Source organism: Phoca vitulina, unplaced genomic scaffold (assembly GCF_004348235.1).
Source record: "Phoca vitulina isolate PV1807 unplaced genomic scaffold, GSC_HSeal_1.0 scaffold2, whole genome shotgun sequence".
In the NCBI taxonomy this organism is placed as follows: domain Eukaryota; kingdom Metazoa; phylum Chordata; class Mammalia; order Carnivora; family Phocidae; genus Phoca; species Phoca vitulina.
Genome location: NW_022589705.1, coordinates 4028022 through 4039905, shown reverse-complemented (window position 1 = coordinate 4039905; position 11884 = coordinate 4028022). Strand labels below are relative to the sequence as shown.

Genomic DNA, 11884 nt, shown 5'->3' with positions numbered 1-11884 from the left:
AAAGAAAGAAAGAAAGAAAGAAAGAAAGAAAGAAAGAAAGAAAGAAAAAGAAAGAAAGAAAGAAAGAAAAATGTAGTCTGGAACTTGAGAGGTTAGGATTGGGATATAGAATCAAGAATCACCAGAGTTTGGGAATGTAATTGGTGTGCCTAAGACCGCACAGAAAATGAATATGGAAAGTAAACGGCAGGTGGTCAAGTTCTCCAGGAGACTGTGGTCCAAAGGCAGAATCCAGTCTTGCCTTTGAGAGGCTCAGGATCTGCTGGAAAAAGGGAGAGCCACACTTGGCAACTGTCAGATCACATCTGTTTTCTGTGGCGTGGTTTCCTCACTGACTGACAATCAGAATACAAAAATATATGTAACACATCAGACAGGCAAATCCACTCTGCACAGACCTGCCTAAATATTTAGACACAGCCAAGCAGTGACAGAAATTATTAAGAAATTGAGATTCCAATCACTAAAGGTGATCAGTGAAACAGAGAACAGCTCTCATTCCAACCTGACTCTCATCATCAGACTGTGGTTGATTTGTCACTTCTGGAAGAGAAAGGACAACTCAACAAATATGGAAGGCTCTCTATTTAACTGATCGCATCTATCTTATCCCTTATTCTCCTTTGGTGAATTTTCTTCTCCTGGTGTCTCCCACTGGAAAAGTGAGCAAAGAGCAAAGGGTTTAAGGTTTAGTTAAAAGACTATTAAATTTGGCATCAGAAGATTGAGTTCAAGTCCCAGCACCACTGGGTACTACCTGGTTGACACAGCTTTCCTGAACCCGTGCTTGTCTGTAAAATAAGAATATTCATTCCTGACCTGCTACCTCACAAGGCGCATGAGAGTCAAGAGCGAATGTCTGTGGTGTTTTCCGAACTGTGTTCTTCAGGACTCTGGGCTTTCACAGTGCTCCCTCGGAGGCCACAGGTACAAGGGGGAGGGAGGATGGGACTTACCCACGGGGACAGGGCTCTGACCCCCCCCCCCCACACACATAAGCTCCACTTTTATCGGCTGTTTATCGGCTGTAAATACTTAGCTGCCAAGGGAGATTTTGTTTGAAACTATGTATCTGCTGCTGAAAACATCCTTGAAAACCACCGATGTATGTGAAAGGGCCATACATAAACATGATTTTTTTAATTGAGGTGTAATTGACATATAACAGTATATTAGTTTCAGGTGTACAACATAATGGTTGCATACTTGGATACACTAGGAAGTGATCCCCACAATGAGTCTAGTTACCATCCATCACCCTTCATAGTTATAAAAGTTTTTTCCTTGGGAGGATAAATATGAATTACTCTCATTACAGGGTAAATTCACCTCTCTGGATAAATGTTGGATGAAAAAGAACATGTATCTGAAATGAGCTTTTTGGATTATCTGTGCTCTGCAATTTCTGGTGTCCTCCCTTGAACTTCATTATCAGATAATTAAGAATTCATTGTGTGTGAATTTTTATTATAATAATTATAACTTGGCTCCTAGTCCTACCCTGAATTACATCTCCTATAAGACCACAGACTTACTTTTTCTGATGACATCTGTGGGCTGGGTGCTGAGTCGCAGGCTAAGGACTGCTACCATCATTCACTGTTCCTGATTTAATCATGATTCCCCATCCTGCAGCCCCCTGGAATTATCTAGAAGGGGCAGTGTCCCCAGGCGTCCCTGCTCCAGAGACACCATTCAGGAGACTGAACTGCCCTCAGCCCAGAGTCGCTGTGGGAGAACTCCATGTCCCTCCAAGTTGACGCCATGATTTCACACCATTAGACGAAGCCTTAGCACATGGGAAGACACCAGGGATGCAAAGCAGAGCTTAGGTTTTCTGCAGACAGATCATTAATGACTTCGCCCTGGTGTGTCTTAATAAGATTCCCAGGAGCTCAGGAGCTGAGTGGTCTGTAGTGCTAATCTGCCTGGTAAAGGGAAATGGGTTGACAAAGGAAAAATTTCAGACCAGCTCTAGTTTTAAAAAGAGTGGCATAAATCCTGGTTAGGTAGCACCCATGGAAGCGGGAGGTAGTTAATTATTATTCATGTATAAGAACATCGTGCATTACCCACAAGACTCTCCTTTTCAGCAATAACACCCAGGAAATGCCAGTCAGAAATAAAGGAGACATTTAATTTAAGAAAGCTCTTAAATTCTTAATTAGCTTAGCCTCTGGAGACTGCAGGCCTCGACAGCCCGAGGCTTTGTAGTCAGCTTACTTTCTCCAAAGTCTGCTTCCTAGGGATGCGTCACATGGCAGCTTGTCCATCCTCAGGTGTGGCTTTCTCTAAAGCCACCTGGTCATCCAGCCAGGACACTGGGAGGAAGAAACTGCAGATTTTTCCATTTGTACTCAACCGAGGGAAAAGGAGGATTGGAATAGTTTCCTAAAGTCATCATGTTCAAGGTCCTGGTAGCGTCTATCACGGTAGGAAAATGAGAAGAGTGTGGGGTCTCTAAATGGTAAGTACCAAGATCTTATGCTGGGGTATAGGGAAATTCCAGAGTCCTTCATTTGCCCCAAGCTGGAGTAGGGAGAGACCCAGAACCCTTTTGGAAACTAGGAGAGCTATAGGGTCCCAGCTCCCACTGCCTTGTATCACAGAGGTCTGGAGTGAGGACCCAGAGTACATGGTCCACACTGTCACGCCTCATTTGGGACTTCCAGAGCCTTACCAGCAAATTCTAGTTGCTTCCTCAGCTAGCTTAAGAATACGAAAATTGCCACAGGGGCCAAAACATGATCCACTGAGCCTAGAAGTTGCTTTATCATGAAAACTCTGAGATGTATGGTGGAAAGGCATGCTATCCCCCCAAAGCCTCAAACCCCAGATGTTCTTCGCTCTTGGTGTCCAGCATGAGTATCTCTGAGAGCCAATCTTCACAGTTGAGAAGAGCCTTTCTGCACGATGGCCCGAGGAGAAGAAAAGGAAGTGAAAAAGAAAACCAGTATTTGTGGAAAATCAGCTTTGTGTAAGGCCCTGTGATTGGTGCTTTTATAGGAAGCCCTTTTAAGGCTCTTAACCCCATGAATTAGGTATTATTACTCCCCATTTTCTAAATGAAGAGAGTGAGAATTGGAAAGGTCAGGCACTGTGCCCAAGGCCATGTCACTAAGAAAGGGATAGAGTGGAGTTTCTCTCTCTCATCCATTACATTCAATTGCTAAATCCTATGGGTTCTGCCTCTTAAATAAGTCTCAAATCTGTTTCTTCTTGGCCAGTCTTATCACCCTGAGCCTTGTTCAGATCGTTGGAATGACGGCTTTCTTTGCCTTCCCACTCATGTGACTACCTCCGCCTGCTCACTTCTAAAACACAGTGCTCTCTTAGTATTCTACTGCTTAGAAAGCTTCCATGACTCTGATGTCCACAGGACAAAGACTAAACTGCCCTGTGTGACTTACGAGGCCCTGGGGGGCCTGGGTCCTGCCAGCTCTCCAGGCTCTTCTCTGGCCACACCCATTCATTCTAACTTGAAACTCCATGCACGGTACACTCTCTTGCAATTCTCCCACAGGACCTGCTGCCTTGTGCCTTGGGACGTGCTGTTTCCCTGGACTCTGATACCTTCACCACCTACTCAAGACTGGACTGTCCTGGGAAAGTCTTTTTTCCCCTACAAGTCCCAACTTAGAACATCACCTTCTCTGGGAAGACTGCCCTGATACCCACAGGCTTAGAAGCTTCTCCCGCAGTGCGGTACCTGGTAAACAGCTCCTTGATAGCAGCAACGACAGTATACCATAATCGGCTCTTTAAGGGTGTGACTGCAGCCTCATCAGAATGCTTTCTGTGGACAGAGTTCATATCTCTTTTTACCCATTGATCCCTTGCACTTAAATTAATACAGTGTGCAGGTGCCTGGGTGGCTCAGTCGGTTAAGCATCTGCCTTCGGCTCAGGTCATGATCCCAGGGTCCCAGACTCCGCCGGGAGCCTGCTTCTCCCTCTGCTCTTCCTCCCACTCGTTCTCTCAGTCTCTCTCTCACTGTCTCTCAAATAAATACATAAAATCTTTAAAAAAAATTAATACAGTGTGCACATAGTAGACACTCAGTAAGAACTTGTTGAATAAAATGAATGAACGAATGAATGAGTGAACATTTTAAAAACTCATTGAATGAAAGAAATGAAATGACATTTCAAAAACCCAGGTATCTCTGTCTCAAGCTGCATGAATGAGACAATCTTGAATCATTAGTAGCATGTTCGATGTCTCCTGTAAACACAAAAGGGACAAGAAAAATAATTATAGAATAAACTTGATAGGTAAAATTTGATTTTAAAACAGATAAGTTAATATTGTTATTCATTTCAGTTTGCAAAAAGTACACACGGAGCTGCGCTAAAATGTATACATGAACTATTTCATAGTTTTCGAGGGATACTTCATTTGAACTTAACAGCAACCCAGTGGGGAAGGCAGAGGGGGTATTTATTGTCCCCTCCCCTTTTTTTCCAATGAGGAAATTAAGGATTGGAGAGGTGAGAGTGACACACCCACAGTCATGGAGAGGCAGAGATGGATCAGAACCTGAGAATTCTGAAGGCAAGTTCAGCATTCTTTCCAGGTGACCCCAGGTGACCTCTGATAGCAGGTTTTGATTGCTCCACGGACTGTGGAAAGGTACTGTGAATTTTCTAGTTTACCCCTCTGACAGACTTCTCACCTCCCTCTCTGACGACAGGCAGTAGGGTCCCAGGCACCTCCAGACCTCAGGCAGGCAAACTTCACGGTCCAGACTCCACTCCCCCAGTCTCCCTAGCAAACAGTTGACACTGTGATTTCTTCGGCTGCTCCAATATCTCAACCTTTAGATTCACCTCTCTGAAGACAGTGGCCAGAGAGGGAGGCCAAGGACAAGGCAAGGGTAGGAAGGAACACAGATGTGGTGAAGGGAAGTATAAAAAGCAGACAGACCCAGGGTCAAATTCGAGCTCTATCCACTTACTTTTCCATTTAGATATCCAGTTGTTCCAACACCATTTCCTGAAAACATTTTTCTGTCCCATTGGATTGTTTTAGTGCCTTGGTTGAAAATCATTTGCATGTATAAATGGTCTATTCTTGGGCACTCTATTCAGTTTCTTTGATTGATTGATTTGTCTCTCCTCACAGCACACTGTCTTGAGAGCATAGCTTTTTTTTTTTTTTTTTTTTAAAGATTTTATTTATTTATTTGAGAGAGAGAGCACATGAGAGGGGGGAGGGTCAGAGGGAGAAGCAGACTCCCTGCTGAGCAGGGAGCCCGATGCGGGACTCGATCCTGGGACTCCAGGATCATGACCTGAGCCGAAGGCAGTCGCTTAACCAACTGAGCCACCCAGGCGCCCGAGAGCATAGCTTTAAAATAAGTCTTGAAGCCAATGCAAGTCCTCCAACTCTGTTCTTTCTCTGTATTTCTTTGGGCAGTCTGGGTTGTTTGCACATAAATGGGAGAGTGGGCTTGAGAATTTCTACCAAAAACCCTGGTAGGATTATGATTGGAACTGCTTTGAATCTATAGACCGATATGGAAAGAATCGACATCTTACCAATACTGAGTCTTCCAATTCATAAACATGGTATATCTATCCATTTATTTAGGTCTTTTTAAATTTCTCTCAGCAATGTTTTGTAATTTCCACTGTAGAGGTCTTGCACATCTTTGGTTAAATTTACTCCTGAGTATTGTATATTTTTGCTGTTACTGACAATGGAGTTACAGGTTTTAATATTTTTTCATTTTCCAATTCTATCTCCTAACAGCAAATGTGAACTTAGCTTGGAGTTAATAAGGCCTAAGCTTCAGACTCCTCCATTGCAAAGACCCCTTGTAAGAAAATTTGGAGGGACCCTAACAATTTTGTCATAATAATTTTGTATTATTTTTCTTAAATAAGGATCCCCAAATTGCAAAATATTTAGACCACACAAAACTTAGATCCATGCCCTGTCTGATAGTAATGTTGTTGATCTTGCTTAGACCTTCAGTCTTCTTATCTGTAAAATTGGGATAATGATACCTACGTTCCAGGAATATATTTCATTTTGGTAAAATAACATAACAAATTTACCATTTTAACCATTTTATTTTTTTATTATTATTTTTTAAAAAGATTTTATTTATTTATTTGACACAGAGAGACACAGCGAGAGAGGGAACACAAGCAGAGGGAGTGGGAGAGGGAGAAGCAGGCTTCCCGCCTGGCAGGGAGCCCAATGTGGGGCTCGATCCCAGGACTCTGGGACCATGACCTGAGCTGAAGGCAGATGCTTAACGACTGAGCCACCCAGGCACCCCCATTTTAACCATTTTAAAGTATACTATTCAGTGGCATTAAGTTCATAGAGTCATGCCACCATTACCACTATCTAGTTATAGGACTTTTCATCACCCCAGAAGGCAACCTGTCCCCATTAAGTGGTCAGTCCCATTCTCTTCTCCTCCCAGCCCCAGGTGACCAGGAATCAGTTTCTGTCTCTATAGATTCACCTATTCTGGATATTTCATAGGAATGGAATCACTCAATTGTGGCCTTTTGTGCCTGGCTTCTTTCACTTAGCATAATGTGTTCAAGATTTATCCATGCTGTGGCATGTGTCAACACTCCATTCCTTGTTATGGCTGAGTAATATTCTGCTGTAATATACCACACGTTATTTAACTGTTCACCTGTTGATGAACATTTGCGTGGTTTCCATCTTTTGGCTATGGTGAATAGTGTTGCTCTGAACACGGGCGGGCGAGTTTTTGTTTAAACACCTGTTTCCAGTTCTTTGGGGGTGTGTACCCAAGAGTGGAATCGCTGGGTCATATGGGAATTCCAAGTTTAACTCACTGAGGAGATGCCAAACTGTTTTCCCTCACAGGGTAATTTTCAGGATCAAATGAGCCAATGCATTCGTAAAGTTTTAATATAGCGCCTGGCACACAGGACTCAGTAAATCATTGCTAAAAGGTATAATTCAAATTACTTACAAGTTATTGGCACTGGAATACATCTGCTGTAAAACATGTCATGTGTTGGAAGGAACAATTACTCCCTGCTCTTCTGTGTGGAGGGACCACCATTATAAGAACGTTCCAACTCTCATTCCAGCCCTTTCCTTACCTCTTCCTGGAAAAGCGGAGTGACTTTCTATTTGGAAGACCAAACTGGGTATGCTTATGCCATCCTTCCCTTGGATCTACATGCCTGTAGGGAGCATGTAGGGAGCCGTGCCATCAAGTTTTAAGGGGCAGGTCCCCCTCTAACAGAGGTTTGAGGCTGTTCAGCTTCAAGCAAGTCTGCCGTAGCAGGGTGGTAGTAAGCTTAATCTAGGGCAGAGTACTAGCAAGCACACTTGCTAACTGATTTAAACTACCTTCTCTAAATTCCTTCTTTATGAATAATAAAGATAATATTTTTGATTTACCTCTCTCTGACCCCTCTTACACAATTGGTTCTGTCCGTGGGAAGGACAGGGATATTATATATCACTCACCCCCTCCCCCCCAAAAAAACCCAAACTTTAAATTGAGATCAGTTAGAATGAATGACTATTTGTGTTTTTTCTTAGAGTTTTTTTTGTTCTCTGTTTTTGGACAAGTTGGAACAAAAATAGAAAGGCTCTGGGCTATTCTGTGGTATTGTCATAGTACCCCTTGATATAGAAAGTGCTTGGCAAGCAATTCTCCATCGTGGAGAGGCTTCATTTCAGAGTCCTCACATCCTTAAATTACCAACCTTGACATGGTATTTGTTTTCATCTCTGCACTTAATAGAGCATAACATCACATTCATTCTCTTCTCTCTTGGGGTGAGTGTAGAATGGATAAGTAGCGAATGTTTGCTTTTTAATTCCATTCAATAAACATTTATTGAGCACCTGCTATGAGCCAGGCTTTTGGGCGGGGGGGGGATACCAAGATGAGTAACCTTCAGTTTCATATACAAGGCGCTTTTAGTCTAGTGGCAAATGAAGGAAGACACTTACATAAGCAAATACACGGCAGAATTTCGCTGATCTGTCTTTCCATGGGTTTCAGCCATTTGGCTTCGATGATTAAAATCTAATACACTCACCAAAGGAAATTGGACTCAGAATTTTCATTTTATTACTATTCCCATGTTAGTTATCCTCCCTTCTGTCGGGCTGATTTCCTCTCTCCCTTTGGAAAGTGACATGTTTTCTCTAGTTGCAAACATATCATGGCCGATTCACTAAATAGTTTATTTCGTCGCTATGAACCCACCCTTTAAGTAGCCTAATTGTTTAGTTTCTGCTGCTATTCCTCAAGCGGGTAGCAGGCAGCATCAGGCTGATGAACGAACCAACTGATGAATAAATAGAAACCCAGGCTCAGAGACTCAGAAAACCTGAGTTTTAAGTTCATCTCAGCTGTAGCCCATAGAAATTCCTTTCTCCAAAGTCCCTTCCCAGGGTCCCAGCCCACGCTGTCTAAATTCACATGGCAGACTGAAAAGAGTGGAGAACTATGCTTGCCACAGCACCACATCTGGGCCAAGCTGGGTAAGAACGTATCCTGAAGGACAGAGAGAGGGACACTCAAGGCCTGAATGAGAGGCAGCTAGAGCCGAATGACTGAGGATGGGGCTTTGAAGCCAGACTGCCCAGCCGAGAATCTTGGCTCTTTCCCAACCAGCCGTGTGACCCTGGGCAAGTAAGGTGACTTGGTTTTCTCATCTGTAAAATAAAGATAATCATAGCATCTGCTTTCCAGGTTTGTGGTGGGGAATAAAAGTGAGTTAATGTTTGCATGCAGGTGGACCGGGGTCAGGCGCATCAGGTGAAACCCAGTCACCTATGTGGAACCCAGCAGGAGGGATGAAAGCAGAGCCCCCTCCCCAAAGGACACAGAGAGGGCAGAGTGAGGTGGAATGGAGAGAAACAAAAGAATGGGCAGAATGAAGGGAAAGCTATAAGGTGGAAAAGAATATGAGGCAAACGCTTGGCTCAGAGTGAGGCAGTGACTCCATGGCAGAGTGGGGAATGCCAGGACTGAAGCCCGGCGATGTGGCTCTGCGTGACCCTCTGCGGCTCCCTGACCTCCCTGCACCCCTGCCCCCTGCCCTGCAGAACACACCAGAGGCAGTGAAGCACAGTGCTTAAACTCCAGCATCGCCGCTCTCCAGCGACGTGACTCTGGGCCAGTCACTTAACCTCTCTGGGACTTAGTTGCAATGTTTCCATGAGGGTGCCAATGGTTCCTACCTTATAGGGACTATGTGGTCGGGGAACGTGAGTGCAACGCGTGAGTTCTCAGAGTATCGGTTCGTGTATAAGAACGTTTTCTAAACTTCAAAGGGACCCACCCCCGTAAACATTAGGGATTATTATGGCCTTCAAACTGACGTGCTGTTTTTCATTTAGACAGTGATATGGCCTACACGTTTTCTTTCTCTCCTCATCCAACTGATCTTGGAAACTAATTGAGAATCTCGGTCCGTAGAGACATTTCATAGCTTCTCTCTCTCCTCTCTGTGGGCTGACTTCCTAGCTATTTCTCTCCCTCTGGATAGCTGTAAAAGCAAGAAGTACTGCCAGGACAGCTCTTATCAAAATATTTTAGCACTTCTGCATCTGGTCCTGGCCATAAAATAGAAGTGAAGAAACACTTATGTAAAGCTTTCAGAGCTGTGAAGGAAAAGGAGAGCTCTTACTTTATTGGCTCTGGTTCATGTATCTCCAGGACAGGAAAGAAAAAATAACTTAAAGATTTAAACCAAAAAGGCATTCAGTGAAAGAAACTGAAAGATATGACATGAGCACCCCAGCAACGAAGATAAACAAGAGAGGAAGGAAGAGCGAATGTTGTGGAGTGAATTATCTTTCCCCTGGGCTCTGCTCAGCATTGTGTACCAAGTCGACTAACGAGCTGGGCCAGCGAGAGAGCTCGGTGATCCATACGCTAACTAATCGGCTCTCCTGGAGATCCTTCCCACCCTGGCCCAACTGCTGCGCTGGTGGCCCACATCCAGACCAGCGAGTCTCCAGTGTCCCCAAACCTCTTCCTCCCGTTTCCTTCTCCAGCCCAATCCTTTCTGTCCCAGCCCTTCTTGTGACCAAATAGGAAGTGGGTAAGAAAGACAGCATTCCTTTCCTATGTATTGGGCATCTCCCATGTTCCAGACGCGGGGCTAGGATCTGGGGTAGGAAGATGAGTAAGACAAAAGCCCTGCATTCAAGGAGCTCTCTGAGTGATGGGAGAGATACCTGCCCTGCCAAGCGGTGAGAACACTTGGGGAGGCGCTGGGGGCACAGGTGGGGGGCGGGGTTGTCACTCCCTCTGAAGGCAGTGGGAAGGAGAAAAGCTTTAACTTGACATTTCTTAGCTCAATTGTGTCGTATAGTCCTCCTGATATCCCTTATGAGGGAGGCATTGTTGTTGGTGGCAGGTTTTTTTTTTTTTTTTTTATCACTTCATAGATTCGGATACAGAGGTTCAACGTAATTATGTAACTTACTCAAGGCCACGAATCTAAATCTGACTCCAAAGCCTCTGTTCTTTCCAGTAACCTTGTGCTGTTGGTATGGGACAGACTGAAAATGTTGGTGAGATTCAGAGGTCGGTAGGAAATTCTAGGTGAAACTGGGTAAATACGTGGCAGAGAGGGAGGGTGATGGAGACCAGCAGGGAGGGGTGGGGAGAGACAGTGTCTGAAGAAAAAAACAGGGAAGCAGTGGTGTGCTGAAGGCAGCCCTAACCCTCTCATAGTCAGGCATTTTGCTAGCTGGTTGTCAAGCCGCAGGTAGCTTAGTCTGCCCTGGGGGAGAATGAATAGAACAGAAAGTGCCGAGCGCTACAAAGCAGCATCTCCCCCGTACCCCACGCCCCCTTCTGGAATCTAGTTTATCGGCACACCTCCGCTGGAGGCAAGGCAGCGAGTGTGGGCGGTCACTGAAACATTTACAAATAGTAAGTTTCTTCGTGGGGGAAACTGACATCTCCGGTGGCCCACATAGCTCCATTTCTAGTTGTGGGAAGAGTTCCGCAGGGAGCCCTGGGCGCGTCAGGGTTAACCCTGGGTGTGTCCCTGTTAACGGACTTTCCTTTTTCCCCTTCAACCTGCTGTAATTGTCAGAATTCTTCGGCTGAGAGACAGAAACTGGACTCAAATGACCTTGAGCAAAAAGGGGGCACTCTAACCAGGAAGACCAGGAAGGAGTTGGCCCCAGATCCCTGAGAGTCAGAAAGAACTGTCAGGTGCCGGCCCTGCATCTTTATTTCCCTCTCTGTCCCTCAGCTTTCTTCTGGGTATTTGCCTTATTCTTTCCAATGGCAGAGGAGGTGGGAGCAAGGGAACCAGGAGTGGGAAAGGGAGGAGGTGGCCGGAGCGCGTCCAGCTTGAGTCATCCCAGCGTGGTGACCCCAGAGGGAAGAGACCACTTCTCCCTCCCAGCAGCCAGCTCTCCGGTTGCTGTTCTCTCTGCCAGAAATACTCATCCCCTACATAATCCCATGGCTGATTCCTAAGTTGAAATGCGTGATTTAATTATTAGAGATAATCAGTAAATCTTTACATCCACTAATGGAATAAAATACAAACTACGTAGTCAGCACAGTTCGGGGCTTACAAGCTACGAGGAAAATACAAAACAGTAAAGAAAGCAGCCTCGTTAACTGACCGTTTCCATTTTTATTAATTGGAGAACTATATGGCAATCATTTAAATTCAAAAGAACTGTATTTTGTGGGTCATACATTTAACCGTTCCAGACCCTTTCTTCAGTAAAATATTTTCATCCTGTTACCAGATTATTTTACTTATTATTTTATTTATTATTTTAAAACCTTTTTTTAAAAACTGTATTTACCTTATGTGTTATTTTTTTTTTTTAAGATTTTATTTATTTATTTGACAGAGAGAGACACAGCGAGAGAGGGAACACA

At 44.4% G+C, this 11884-nt stretch overlaps 1 protein-coding gene across 1 annotated transcript in view; it reads left to right on the top strand.

Moving 5' to 3' along the window:
• Window positions 1–10084: 10084 nt before the first annotated feature.
• MAN1A2 (mannosidase alpha class 1A member 2) overlaps window positions 10085–11884 on the top strand; it is a 234765-nt gene continuing 232965 nt past the window's right edge. The window contains exon 1 of the mRNA XM_032420671.1: window positions 10085–10221. Within this exon, the coding sequence (XP_032276562.1) occupies window positions 10151–10221 (71 nt within the window). The 5' untranslated portion in view covers window positions 10085–10150. The remainder of the gene's footprint in view (window positions 10222–11884) is intronic.